The following is a 14,463-nucleotide window of genomic DNA, read 5'->3' as shown; positions in this document are numbered from 1 at the left end:
TTCACTTTGGGAAGATGAAAAGTTCTGGAGATGATGGTGGTGGCGGTCACACAGCACTGTGGGTGTGCAAATGCCCTGAACTGTGTGCCTGACGCGGCTGAGCAAGTAAGTTTCATGTCACGTGCATTTTACTGCAATGTTTTAAGCGAAAGAAAGTGCCAGTCGCAGAAGGGGACAGGTGCTCAAGAGGAGGGTGGGTGGATGTCGCAGGCCACAGGGTTCCTGCCAAGCTCAGGCCTCCCGGGTGTCATCATCGGGAGAGTGAGCACTGAGGTCACACAGATCAGCAGGGCACCGGGCAGCCGAGAGGGGCCTGGCTCTCTCTGCGGGAGGCTGGGTGCTGCCTGAGCTTGGGGTCCGTGGAGTGGGCCTAGGCTCGGCAGGGCCCTGGTATGTCCAGCATCACGGGAACATGCTATCCTGATGCACTGTGTCGCTGCTCCCCCAGGCGTCGGGCAGTTCAGTGATGACATCAAGCAGATGACTGGGAAGAGGCCTGGCCTGTATTGGCGGCTGTGCTGGAAGCTGGTGAGCCCCTGCTTCCTCCTGGTAAGGGACCGCAGGCTGCGGGCTGCACCCTCCTCTGTCCCCTGCCCACCCTGACGCCGGCCCTGGGGTGCAGCTGCCAAACCTGGGGGTTGCTCGAGGGAAGTACCCGCCAGGCAGCCCAGGTGGGGCGGGCGGCTGAATGCAGCTCTGAGACTGGGGTGGCTGCGGCTGGAGCCGGGTCTCAGGACTCAATGGGAGGTGCAGGCTGGTCCCTAAACTCCTCTGGCTCCTGGAGGTGTCTCCGCCTTCCCCCAGACCCACAGAGGAAAGCTCAAGTGAAATCCCAGGCAACCCTGAGCCCCGCTGAGGTCTGTGGGAGCTCTGCCCTGGGCCCTGCATGGTTCGTGGGAGTCCCCCTTGGGCCCCATCAAGGTCCCTGGGAGTCCAGCCCCGGGACCCGCCTAGGTCCGTGGGAGTCCAGCCTTGGGCCCCACTGAGATCCGTGGGAGTTCTGCCCTGAGCCCCACAAAGTTCGTGAGAGTCCCCCTTGGGACCCACCGAGGTCCCTGGGAGTCCAGTACTGGGCCCCGCCAAAGTCCGTGGGAGTCTAACCCTGGGCCCCACCAAGGTCCATGGGAGCCGTACCCATGGGCCACACCTCTGGTGGCAGGGAGGCAGGAATAAGCTGGATGTCCATCACTCCCTCTGTGAGGGTCCAGAAAGAACCTGGCCTTCTGGGCAGAGGGGAGAGGGACACCAGTGCTGGAAACCCCAAGGACAGGGTGACGCAGCTAGTCCCGTCGCTCGCCTGGGGTTCTCCACGACTCAGGCAGCACCACCACATCCAGTCATTACCTGGCTGTCCTCTCCTGGGCTGGACCAGCAAATCAGGGCCCACCAGTCAGGTCCCCCAGACGTCTTCTTTATAAACAGTTTCCTGGGACGTGGCCACATCCATGTGTTCATGGATGACCCCACAGAGGCCAGGATGGCTGGCACTGCCAGAACAAAGTCTGGTCTGGACAGGTGACCACAAGCTGGCTGTTCCAGTCTCAGCAGAGAGTTCCGTGAGCTACTCCAAGAGTCACAAGGGCCGTGCCTGGAATGGGGCCAGTGACACAGGCTAGACCCCACATAGACCAGCTCAAGGGCGGTCCCAGAGCCAGCGGGGCCCACATTCATGGAGACCCCTCCCCATCAACATGCAGCAGGTGGGACAGCCCCATGGTGAATGCGGAGGGATTCTGAGTACCAGGGCCAATGTCTGGGGTCCAGGATCACGCAAGACTGGCCCTGTCCTGGGGGAGCTGGAAACAGGCTGAGACCCCACTCGGCGTCTCATAGAAATCACACTATCCCTCAGCTCTAGACTGCATGTGTCTGAACGTAAGAACTCCCAGCCTAGGCAGCTGCCCCGGAAGCCCCCATGGACAGCCTGGTGCTCACTGGCAGCCATGGGCAGGACACATGGTGCTCGTGTTTGGGAGGAAAAGGGAGGGCCCTCCAAGGATACCCACCACACGCCTGCTCTCCTGTGGTCCCAGCCTGGCACAGGACTGCTTTTATTTTCTTTCTTTTTTTTTGAGTTTCGCTCCCGGCCACTGCAGCCTCGACCTGCTGGGCTCCGGTGATCCTTCCACCTCAGCCTTCCAAGTAGCTGGAACAACAGGCATGTGCCATCACTCCCAGCTAATTTTTTATTTATTGTAGAGACTAGTCTCACCAAGTTGCCCAGGTGGGTCTTGAACCCGCGGGCTCAGGCAATCCACTCGCCTCGGCCTCCCAAAGTGCTGGGATTACAGGCTGAGCCAGAGCCTGGCCAGGACTGCTTTTCTTAATGGCGCAATCTTGAGCGAGGGCTCTACCTCCCCCGTGGGCGAGTCCTCCTCGACCCCCAGGGCTGGCCTCAGGAGGCAAAGTGTCCTCCCCATCACCAAGCTGCACCCTTGAACTTCACACTGAACAGGCTCTATAGAGCTTTAGGTGACCTACGGGCCATGCTGAGCAGTGTAGCTGCTAATGGAGGGAAACATGACCATTGCTTTATGTCATTTCATGTGAAGTCCAAAGCCCCTTCCCTAAGGAGTTTTTAGTTTGGCAAAAGGGGCATTTCTGTGCAACGTTGACGTTCCCTCCAGTTGACGTGTATCCTCCTGCCGTGGCACACCAGCCTCTGGCGGTGAGGATGGTGCCACTCCAGGCTCACCTCTGTCTGACTTCCGTGGCAGGTTGGGCCATGACGCTTCTCAGAAGTCAATTCCACCAGCCGAGGCCAACTCACATGAGAGCGTGGCCTCGGTGGACACAGCACTGCCCAAGCAATGTGCTGTCTGGTCAGAGGCCAAACAATGTGAGACAGTGTAACAGCAGGGCCATGCCGCATGCTCAGACGCACACATGTAGGGGAACGCGACTCTTAGCATGTACTCAGAGCTGTCTGCGTGGCCAAGACAGACGCCCGGTCTGCAGCTCTTCAGGTCACTCATGCAAGCCACAGATGTCCCCTTGCTCACATGGTGAATGCAGCCCCGAGTCCTAGGCCCGTCCCCTGCTCCTTGGCCCCCCAAACCCAAAGAGGACTCAAAGCAACAGCGTGGAAAGATGCTGAGCCAAGTGTACTTGCTTTTTTTTTTATTTATTGTAGAGACGAGGTGTCTCCATGTTTCCCATGTGGGTCTCAAACCCGCAGGCTCAGGCAATCCACTCGTCTCAGCCTCCCAAAGTGCTGGGATTATAGACTGAGCCCGACTGTGTTTATTTTTTGTTGTTGTTTTGTTTTTTTAAGAATGAGGGACAGGGACAGCCAGAAAGTGAGAAAGCAGGATTTATTGAGAGGACAGAAAAGCTCCCGCAGTGGGAGGGGACCCGAAGGGGTTGCCCCCAAGTGCTCTCTCCAGGTAGACTAAACATTTAACTCTCTAAAATGGAGAAAGATTGGCAATGGCCAAACACTCACATATTAAGTCAAACCATAAGCCGCATCTGTCAGAGCCACCTTTGTCTCCTCAGGAAGGACCCATCTTGCTAGGGCATGCATCACATGCAGGCGTGCAGTACGTGTGAGGCATGCAGTACATGTGTGGGCACACGGCACACATGTAGGTGTGCAGGGTATGTGCAGGCATGTTTAGACATGTAGCACACGTATAGGTGCACAGTACATATGCTGGTGTGTGGCACATGCGTAGGAACACCGTAGAACATGTGTGGGTCTACGGGGCACACATAGGTACACAATACGTGTTTGGGAACGAAGCACACATACAGGCCTGCAGTCCCCAGGTAGGAACGCAGAATGTGTCTGTAGCTACGTGGTACATGTTGGCTGAACGAATGAATAATCAAGCTGACTCGAATAGAGCTCTCTGGAGCTCGGAGAGCAAGCCTTGGCTCCCACCTCCCCCCGCTCCTGCAGTTCACCATGGCAGTGGGGGCCCAGAGCTGAGGCCTGTGAGTTTATCATGTTTGCTTCCAGAATGAGCAGAGCTCTGGGCCCAGGCTGCCCAGAGTCCCATGTGGGTCACCAGCCCATGGATTCACATCTCTCAACCACGGGTCACAGGCCCAGTGTCCTCAAGGTGACCTGTTTTGCTTTGCTTGAGTTCAAGCAAGAAACAGAACAGGCTAGGACAAGACAGGAAGACACTGTCCCCGCAGCAGGATGGATGTCCAGGGTGCCTGGTCTGCAGGCCAGGCCTGGGATGTGCAGAGCCGTGGGGCTGAGGACCCTCCACCATGAGACGCCTGGTCCTCACTTTGCCCCGGAGCCCGCCGCCAAGAGCCGCTGACCTCTGCCCATTGGTTTCAGTTTGTGGTCGTGGTCAGCATCGTGACCTTCAGGCCCCCCCGCTATGGAGCCTACATCTTCCCCGACTGGGCCAATGCCCTGGGCTGGGTCATCGCCACGTCCTCCATGGCCATGGTGCCCGTCTATGCGGCCTACAAGTTCTGCAGCCTGCCCGGGTCCTTCAGAGAGGTGGGTACGCAGGGGGCGCCCTCACCAGAAAGGCTCGCTGGGTGAGTCCCAGGTGCTCTCCTGCAGGCTCATCTCTGGCCGGGAGGTGGAAGCTGGGGGCGTGGCCACAGTGGAGAGAGGGAAAAGGGGGTAGGAGTGTGTCCTACTGTGTGTATGTGTGCTCATGGTTGTGTCTGTGTGTGTCCATGTGTGCCTATGTGTATGCGTCTGTGCTTATGTATGCCAGTATGTATATGTGTGCTCATGTATACACATGTGTGCCTGTGTCTGCATGTCTTTGTGTGTGTCCATTGTGCCTATGTGTCTGTGTACTGTGTCCATTTGTATATGTGTTTATGTGTGTGTGCATGTCTATATGTGTGTGCCTGTGTGTGTCCATTGTGTCTACGTGTGTGTGTGTACTGGGTGTCCATTTGCATATGTTGTGTGTGCCTGTGTGAATGTATGTCATGTGTTTACGTGCCTGTGTATGTCCGTTGAGTTCATGTATGTGTGTTGTATCTGAGTCTATGTATGAGAGCATACATGTGTCTACATGCATGTGTATACACGTTTGTGTGCATGTCCGTTGCATCCCTGTGTCTGTGCACATACACATATTTCTGTGTGTGTCTGAGTCTGTGGGCTTGTCTGCATCCATGCCCATGTGCCCGAGTGTGTTTCTTTGTGTGTGCCGTGTGTGCAAGCACCCATATGTGCTACAGTGTGGTAGACAGCAGCCATCTGAGGGTGGGTGAATTCGGGTGACCCAGACCCCCTAAGACTGAGTCCCCAGGACCGAGCCCTCTGGCTGCACGGGGGCAGCGGGGGATGGGGTGCTGCAGGGTCTTGCTGAGGCCCCCACTTTCCTCTGCCTCAGTTTTGCCAGCTCTGTGGAAAGGCAGGCCAGGTGCCAATTACAGGCCCCGTTGTCCAGCCCCCTTGGCCTGTGACTTCTGGGAGCGATGAGGACACATCCTCCTTGGAGGCCCTCGCCTTGCCCGAGAGCCCCCATTGGGCTTGCGTGGATGCCGCCCTGCTTCAGTCCCACAGTCTTTCGTGGAAGCAGCTGCATCAGCCTGGACTGTGAGGCCCCACAGCTCACCTGGCAAGTCCAGGGATCCTGCCTCAGGGCCACACAGTGTCCCCCAGACTCGAACACTGACGGCCCCAGCCCTGAGATGGCCCCTGGGGTGTCTAGGCAGACTCAGGAGGAGGGGCCCAGGCAGGCGCTGGGCCTGGGGAAGGGTCTGCAGCCCAGCGGGCCTGAATAGCCAGCTCCCTGACCCTGATAGTTCAGCCACGGCGCCAGGCACACATGGGACTGTGGTGATAATGTGGGATGAGGCCATACCCAGGGGTCCCCAGGAGGGGAAACCTGGTCTCAGAGAATCAGAGACGGGGGTCTCAGCCCCCAGGTTCGAGCTCCCGGAGCTCTGGGAGGACTTGGTGTGTCCAGCCTAGGACCCATGTGACAGGTGGTGGCAGGAAGGTGGGTTGGTGGTTGCCATCCTGGGTGCTGCATGTGACAGAAAGCAAGCACTCCCGGCCCCTGCGGGTGCGGCTGACCCTGAGGCAGCCCACTGGGCTTGGGTGCATTCCTACTGGAACCTACCCCATGCGGGGATGAGAGCCACCTCCAGGACCCCTTTCCATTTCTTGTGGGGCCTCAACCATGGGCTTCCTGCCCTGTGCTAGGGTTTAAGGAGGCTGTCAGTTGCCAGGTCTGACCGGTGTCCACCAGGGAAGCCTATTCACCTAGGTGGATGTGGGCTGGGGGCGTGGGCTGGTGGGCGTGGGGTAGCAAGTGTGGGCTGGCACGTATGGACTGGCAGGCATGGGCTGGTGGGCATGAGACTGTGGGTGTGGGCTGGCAGGTATGGGCTAACAGGCATGGGCTGGAAGGTGTGGGCTGGTGAGCATGAGCTAGCGGGAATGGGACTGGGGATATGTGGGATAGGAAGTGTGGGGTAATACATGTGGGCTGGCAGGCATGGGCTGGGAGTGTGGGATAGTGGGCGTGGGCTGGCAGGTGTGGGCTGGTGGGCATGGGCTAGAGGTGCAGGGTAGTGGGTGTGGGCTGGCAGGTGTGAGTTGGCGCCAACCATATCCTTCTCTTCCAGAAACTGGCCTACGCCATCACTCCTGAGAAGGACCGCCAGCTGGTGGACAGAGGGGAAGTGCGCCAGTTCACGGTGAGGCCGCGCTCCCTGCTGGGCCCCTCGTGGGAGAATTCAGAGGACCCCAAGGGCAGTGTCCTTGCCCGTCCACTGCTACAGCCAAGGGCCATCTCGGGAGGTGACACCACAGGAACTCAGAAGGGACCTGAGTATTGTGGGGATTCGACAGAGGCAGAGGGAGGGCTCTGAGCACCCGGGGAGGTGGGGGTGGTGGCAAAGCTAGGCCGAACAAGGTGCTGAACAAATGGATGTGCGGGAGGGAAGCTGCCCCGAGTCCGCTGGTGGCCTCTGACCACACGTCTGTGCGGCTTGTCTTGTCCTTCCTCCCCCCACCCTTCTTTCCTCGGTCCTCCGGTGGCGTGCCTCCTCCAAGCATAAGAGCACTGGGCTCCCCATCCCTTATCCAGGGGCTCAGCCCCTCCCACGGGTCCCCTGCCCTCTGAGTGTCCTTCAGGAGGGTGCTGCACTTTGTATATCGTTTATTAGTTGAGTCTTCCCAACTTTGCGAGAGATTTTTGCTTGCTATCTCATCAGTCTCAGCTCCTGCCTGATCTGCTTCTTCTACGTTCCCTGGATCTATGCTATTCTACTTTGCTAACCTTTTTATTTGAACCTTAGATCATTGGCTTTCAACCTTTCTTCTTTTGTAATATAAGCATTCAAGGCTATGAATTTTCCTCAAAATACCCCCTCTGCTGCTGCATTCCACATTTTTTACATAGAATTTTCTTTATCTTTTAGCTATAAGTATATTTTAATTTCTGCTGTAACTTCTTCAACCCATGACTTGCTTAGAAGTCTGCTTTAAAATTCAAAAAAGAGATGGGATGTTTTATTCATTTCTAAATTGACTGCATTGTGCTCAGATACATATGATACCTGTTCTTTGAGATATATTGAGACTTCCTGAGTGCCTGGGCTGGTCAACTTTGACAAATGTTTTACATGTCTCATAGAAGAATGTATATTCTCTAATTGTTGATACACATTTCTGCTCTGTCTCCTTGATTAGTTTTGTGTGTCCTGTTGCCCAAATCTTCCGTACTTTGTAAATTTTAAATCTACTTGACCATTAGTAACTGAAAGATGTCTGTGGCATACTCCACCTTGATGGCTTAATTGGCTGTTTGTCCAGTTTTCCCCTGTAGCTCTGTCAGATTTTGCTGTCATTTGAAGCTGTTTTCTGAGATTGGGCCCTATCTACAAAGATCTTATCTTCCTGGTGCTGTGAACCCATCTTCTCTTCCTAATAGTGCTTTTGCTCTGAAAGTCCTCTTTCTCCAAGATGAATGCAGCTGCATTGGGGGAGGGGGAGGTTTGAGATGGTCTGAAATCTCTTTTGCATTCTGTTACTTTTCAACTTGACAGTGATCTTAAGACTTTAGTGTCTTTTGCAAACTTAGCACACACCTAGAATTTTTCACTCTGACACTAGGCAGATTAATCCATTACACTTGTGATTATTGATATACTGGGGCTAGATTCTTTCAATTCTCCCTGTCCCATTTTTTTAATGTTTATTTCTCTCCTTTATTGCCTTTTTATTGGCTGATTTTTTTTTTTTTTTGGCTTGTTTTTCTTATTCTGCTTATTTCTCTCTGCTTGTTTGGAACTTATATATTTTATTCGGTTCTTTTAAGAGCTGCCAACCCCCATCCCGAAGATTACAAGGACTTAAATCTTTCACCTACTCATTAGTTTGCTGTCATTGTCCAATATTCCATTCCTATCTTTTTATCTCAAATTAGACACTTGTTGTCTGTATTGATTCTATTATTTTGTATAGATGAATCCATGCTCCTCAGATTGATGTGCCCGTCTGGTGTTTAGTGACTCAGTCTTCTTTTTGTCACAGACATCTTCCCTCTGGGATCATTTTCTGGCTTGTTAGAGCATCCTGCAGACAACCCTGGAGAGAGGTCTCTTGAAACCCCTCGCTTTCAGGTATCTGCTGATGTCCACGCCGTCCTCATTCATGACGGTGTTTTCGTGGGCTTAGGGTTCTGGCTTGTCATTGACTGTCCTCAGCATCTTGGAGACCCAGCCTTCCCTCTGCTGATGTCCACGCCATCCTGGGACACACTGGCTGAAAGCCGCCACTCCATGGTGTGACCGGTGCTCCCTGCACTGTTGTGCTCCCTGAGACTTTGGTGTTTCCCGTGGTGTGTTGGGACCTGGGATTCTTTGTGTTTTTCCTCCTGGAATATCTCGTGTGTCCAGGATCTATGGAGTCAGCTTCTCGCCAGTCCTGGGAAGGCTCCCGCTGTACTTCTAAACCTTGCCTGCCCATCTCTGCACCTCCTGGCTCGGGTGTGTGTGGCTTTGCCCTGGGCTCCAGGTCCTGTGCCCTTGCCCAGGTCTTAAGTGGGACCTCAGGTGCACAGGTGGATAGCACAGTCTTATCATTAACCTGCACAGGATCGTTTCTAAAGTACTTGTCTACTAACAAACAAGTCCTGTGAGCCACAACCTGGAAACTAGACTCAATGGAGACCAGCACCCGCCTCCTGGCCTGTCTGGTCTGCTTGGCCTTGGCCCCAAGTCTAGTCCGATCGTCCCCTTGCTACCTACCCTCCGGTTCTATCGCGTCTCCACATATATGGACATGTTCCTAGAAGCAGTTCCTTTGAGCTTGATTTCTAAAGCATTACATGAATTTCATCTTCTGGGTTTGTTTCTCCACTTGCACACGGAGAATGTCTTCCTCTCCTCATTCCTTTTATGCTCACAGCTCACCGAGCTTCTTGGACCTGTGAGTTTATTGTTTTCATCACATTTGGAGATTCTTTGGCCATCAGTCCTCCAGATATTTTTTCTGCCTCACTCCCTTCAGGGACTCCAATTGCATGTATGTTAGACCACTTGAAATTATAGAACAGCTCTTTGATGCTTTCTTTCTCTCTCTTTCTGTCTCTCTCCCCCACTTTCCTCTATCTCTCCTTGCTCTCTCTGTCTCTTTCTCTTTCTTTCTCTCTCTGTGTCTCTCTCTTCTCTATCTCTCTCTTTCTGCTTCGCTCTCCCCCCTTTCCTCTGTCTCTGTCTCTCCTTGCTCTCTCTGTCTCTCTCTGTCTTTCTCTCTGTGTCTCTCCCTGCTCTCTCTCTCTCTCTTTCTTTCTCTGTGTCTTTCTTCTCTGTCTCTCTCCCCCTTTTCTTCTGTCTCTCTCTGTCTCTCCCTGCTCTCAGTCTTTCTGTCTTTCCCTGCTCTCTCTCTCTCTGTCTCTCTCTGTCTCTTTCTGTCTCCGTCTCCCTCCTTTCCTCTATCTGTGACTGTCCTGAGCATTGGATACAGCTTCTTGTCTCTGTCTCTCTCTCTTTCTGTCTCTCTCTCTCTGTGTGTCTCTCTCTTCTCTGTCTCTGTCTTTCTCTCTCCCCTTTCCTCTGTTTCTCTCTTTCTCTCTTTTCCCATCTCTCTCTCTGCGTCTGTCTCTCTCTGCCTCTCTTTCCCTCTCTCCTCTCTCCTCTGTGTGTTGTATCGTGGACTTTCTGTGGCAAGACCTGTGCTCCCACAGTGGCCCTGGAGCTTTGGTGGCTCTGGGCCCTTGGGCGCTTTCCTTTGCTTTCTGTTGTTACTTCCCAATCCGTCCTTCTGGCCTGTCTAGTCTGCCGTGAATCCCATCCCACGTACTTACCCTCTCACTCGTTGCTGTTTTCTTCTCAGATGTTCATTGGGCACATTTCTTTCTTGTCTCCACTTAACCTTCTGAACACGCAGCACAGTGGCAATCGTGGTGCCATGTCCCTGTCTGCTCATCTGACAGCTTCGTGGCCTGGCATGTCTCACACGGACCGTGTCACACTGCTTCCTTCCCTGCCTGGTAATTTCTGTCTTCCAGATGCCGTGGGTGTATAACTGGTTGGATGCTGGATGTTTCTGCATTCCTTTAAATGCTCTTGAGCTCATTCTAGGGCATAACCACATTTCTTGGGAGCAGTTCAATCTCTTTGGGTCTTGCCTTTTTTATTTATTTTATTTTATTTTATTTTTTGAGTTGGAGTCTCCCCTGTTGCCCAGGCTGGAGTGCAGCAGCACACTCACAGCCACTGTGGCCTCTACCTGCTGGGCTCAGGCAATCCTTCCACCTCAGCCTTCCAAGTAGCTGGAACCACCAGTGCGTGCCACCACACCTGACTAATTTCTTTATTTATTGTAGAAACAAGGTGGTCTTGAACCTGTGGGTTTAGGCATCCTCTGCCTCTCCCTCCCAAAGTGCTGGGATTATAGGCGTAAGCCGCCATGCCTGGAGGGGCTTGCCTTCTAAGTGATTAGGTGAGTGCAGAGCAGCATTTTTTTTTTTTTTTTGAGTTGGAGTCTCACTCGGTCGCCCAGACTGGAGTGCAGTGGCCGTTCCCGGCCACCGCAGCCTCACCTGCTGGGCTGCGGCAATCCTTCCTCCTTAGCCTTCCCAGTAGCCGGAATTACAGGCATGCGCTACCACGCCCGGCCGATATTTTGATTTATTGTAGAGATGAGGTCTCGCTGCCCAGGCGGGTCTCGAACCCGCGGGCTCAGGCAATCCACTCACCTCAGCCTCCCAAACGTGCGGGATTACAGGCTGAGCCACCGAGCCTGGCCAGAGCAGCATTTAGTGAGGGCTGATGTCCCCTTCTGAAGCAAGACCTTCAGAGCACTCACGTGGTGCCTACGAGACACAGCGTGTCCAGCCTGGCTGGCGGAAGCAGCCTGCTCCCAGCCCTGGGTGAGCTCCAGAGTGCGCCCAGCATCCTGCGGGTGGCTCTTTCCCCACCTCCTTGCACTACTGTTGGTTCTCTGCTGAGCACTTGGGGTCCTGTGCGGTCACCCGGGTCTCCTCTGTGCGGCTATTTCCCCGAACCAGGACTCTGTCGTGCAAATGGCAGCCACCCGGCCTCCCAGCTCTCCTCTCCAGCCCCACAGCTCAGGAGTCCCCTGGCCCCACTGCTTCCCCATCCCTGCACTGCATCTGGGACTTCCCTCGAGGAGGCCTGCCCGGCGGGCCACCCCTCCTTGCTTCTCTCAAGGGCAGCACTGGCCTTTGTCAGAGGATGTCCGGGGTCGTGAATATCCCTGGTACGCGTCTTCTGACTCTCATGGGTCGTTTCAGGTGGTGGGGTGCATTTAGTTCCCGTTCTTCCATCTTGACCTTGGCATCTAGCTGCAGTTCATTTGCCTTGACCTCTGCGTGATCTTCTGTTGCATAAACAAACCACAGTCATCAGTTTTCTGTCTCCCATCGCCTGTTACTGTGCTCCTCTTCACCAACAATTATATTTTTACTTGACCTCTGGATGCCACGCATGGTCTGCCTGTTTCTTGTGAAGTGCTCATTGTTGTCATTTGCACAAATCGCTCTGTCAAGCATCCCATAATCTGACTGTTGCAGCTCTCTGGTGCTTGAGGGTCCAGCTGAAGTCTGGTTTCTGCTGCCCCCACTCAGATGGGTGCTGTCTTGCATTTCTGGTCTTCTTTATTTGTGAGTTTATGGCTTGGTCATAATCTGTGGGACTCTGGAAGTCCCTAAAGCACTTCCTTCCAGGAAAGGTCACCCTCCACTTCTGTGAGTGGCCAGGACAGAGGATGGTTCCACCCTGTGGGCTAGGGCTCAGCGTTGGGTTCCCAGGCATGGCATCTCCCACCACTGGTCCGAAGTGGGACTGACTCCTAGAGCTGCTATGATTAACTTTCTAAAAGGCATCTGCAAACTTGAAAAGGAGAAGAGGCTTTTTCTTGCAAGGGGTTATGGCCTGCAAGGTGGCATCCACAGACTGTCTCTGGTTAAGACCAGAACGTCCGAGGGAGGAGGCGCTGAGCCTTATGCTGGGGGGTAGGGGGAGGCTGAACACACACATCCAGCTGGTGGCATCAGGTGCTTTGAAGACTTGAGAAGGTGGTCCTGATACGTGTGTGCTGAGCAGACACGCATGTGACCTATGACCCCGCCTGCTCTGGGGTGGTGGCTGCCATGCACACTTGCTAGAGTTGGCCCTAAATGCCAGAGGGTGTCTGTGTGCAGACTCTGAAACCAGCCAGAACCAGTCCATGGTGGGTGGGTCCCACATCCAGAGAAAGTTACTGACTTGTCTCTTGTCCAGTTGGAGCTGGCATGTGGTTAGTGGAGCAGGGGTCGATCGGCGTCCATGAGCAGGGCAAGCTGTAGTTGTTCCATTTTGCAGTCTGGAGGGCCATGCTTGCTCGGCTGCTGGGAAAGAAGAGAAGTTTTGGGCAGTCAGTACGGATGTCACTCCTCAAGTGTGGGGTCTGACTTGACCCTGTCTGGCGTGGCCTGGGGTTCTGTCTAGAGTCCAGGATGTTTTTGCCACCATTTGTCCATTCTGTGGGTCTCGGGGTCTCTGTTTTAACATGACTGCTGGTCAGTTGTGTGTAAACCATAGAAGGAGGGGTGTAATTGGGCGTGTTGACCTCCTGTCCCGTCATGGCTGGGAGCTGAGTCTATAGGGTGTTTGGGGGTCTCTTTAGCAGCCAGGGGGTCCATCAAGTTGGTGGGGGCTTAGGGTTTGATTTGACTCTGTGCTCCTGGGCAGGCTCCCACCCCCACTCCTTCCCTGAACCTGCCTGTACCTAGACTCTCCCACGCTGGTGACACCTGCGGCTGTCCCCAGCCCAGAGCACAGTCCACCATGTGCTGCGTCCTGGTCAGGCTGAGAAGCTCCCCTGTGCTGCGGCCAGCACCCAGTGCGGCCCTGCGTACCTTTGTTTTGAAAACACGTATAAAGCACAGCTCCTGCCATTTGGTTTCATCAAATGGCTTCTGCTCAAACAAGCTAACTTGGCGCTGTGTCATGGCAGGGGGGACATTTGCCGGAGGGCTAGAGGGCCATGCTTGTCAGACTCATCCATCCCTGAGCCGCGGGTGAGGCCGCTCTACCCCCGCAAGGGGTCATAGGAGCACGCTGGGGCTGGAGGTGCCGCCTCCCTCGGACAGGAGTGGTGGGGACGAGAGGAGAGGGGCCACGCTGGGCACCCACGAGGTGGTGTGGTGCAGTCCAGAGCCAGACCGAGATGGACAGTGCCCGGCATCTCATATATGCCCCAGGGGCCACTGTAGCCACCACTGGCCCACATGCCGGTGGGCACTGGCCCTGCTGCAGCCGCACCTCCAGCACTTCCATATCACATCAGGCTACAGAAACCTGAGCTGGCGTCTGGGCCCTGGCACCCTCAGGCCTGGTGCCCCCTTGAGCTATCCCTGGGGACAAGCTGCCAGGCCTGCCAGTCTGCAGTGTTCTTGCTCCAAGGCCACGCTGAGTCGCAAGGAGCCGTGGACCCAGGAGCTGCCTTCATCCGACGGTGGCCCCTTTGCTCCTGAACAAACCCCTTTTCCTTCCAGCTCCGCCACTGGCTCAAGGTGTAGATGGAGCAGAGCAAGGACCCAGGTCATCTCACCGTGGGAGAGACACCCACGAAGAAGGGAAACTGAGTCTCGGGCCAGAGGGCTGCGCCTCTCCACCTCTGCTAAAAGGGCAGGAAGTGAGCTGTGCTCTCCTCTGACTTTCTGACCCCACCCTGTGCCACGGGGTGGGGTCCGTGTCCCTGTCGCTGTGATTTTGTAGGTCTGTGTGGGAGGCCCAGGCCCCGACCCACATCCACAGGGTCGAACTCCGTCTAACATCACGTCCACCTGTGTGAGGTCCCCCCACCCCGTCCCCGACTCCGTGGCCGCCCAGGGCACAGACCCGCCATCACCCTGTGATCGGGACCACGACAGCCATAGAACCCTGTGCTCACAATAGCTTCCCAAACAGTTTATTTTACCCATATTTAGAAAGCTGATGTCCTGTGTTGTCTGACTTTGCCAGCAATGACCTGGAAGAATCCGCAAATGTGTGCCAAGTCCTTGCCCG

The 14,463-nt window shown here is 54.8% G+C and overlaps 1 protein-coding gene across 1 annotated transcript in view; it reads left to right on the top strand.

The window, feature by feature from the left end:
* SLC6A3 (solute carrier family 6 member 3) overlaps positions 1-14,054 on the top strand; it is a 48,534-nt gene extending 34,480 nt beyond the window's left edge. Inside the window, exons 11-14 of the mRNA XM_008068665.2 lie at positions 449-549; positions 4,298-4,465; positions 6,568-6,639; positions 13,950-14,054. Of these exons, the coding sequence (XP_008066856.1) occupies positions 449-549; positions 4,298-4,465; positions 6,568-6,639; positions 13,950-13,973 (365 nt within the window). The 3' untranslated portion in view covers positions 13,974-14,054. The remainder of the gene's footprint in view (positions 1-448; positions 550-4,297; positions 4,466-6,567; positions 6,640-13,949) is intronic.
* The last annotated feature ends 409 nt before the right edge of the window (positions 14,055-14,463 follow it).

The sequence above is a fragment of the Carlito syrichta genome, unplaced genomic scaffold (genome assembly GCF_000164805.1).
Source record: "Carlito syrichta isolate Samal-C Ts95f unplaced genomic scaffold, Tarsius_syrichta-2.0.1 Scaffold311469, whole genome shotgun sequence".
Taxonomy (NCBI): domain Eukaryota; kingdom Metazoa; phylum Chordata; class Mammalia; order Primates; family Tarsiidae; genus Carlito; species Carlito syrichta.
The sequence above is the reverse complement of the archived record's forward strand: the minus strand, read 5'-3'. Positions and strand labels throughout refer to the sequence as shown.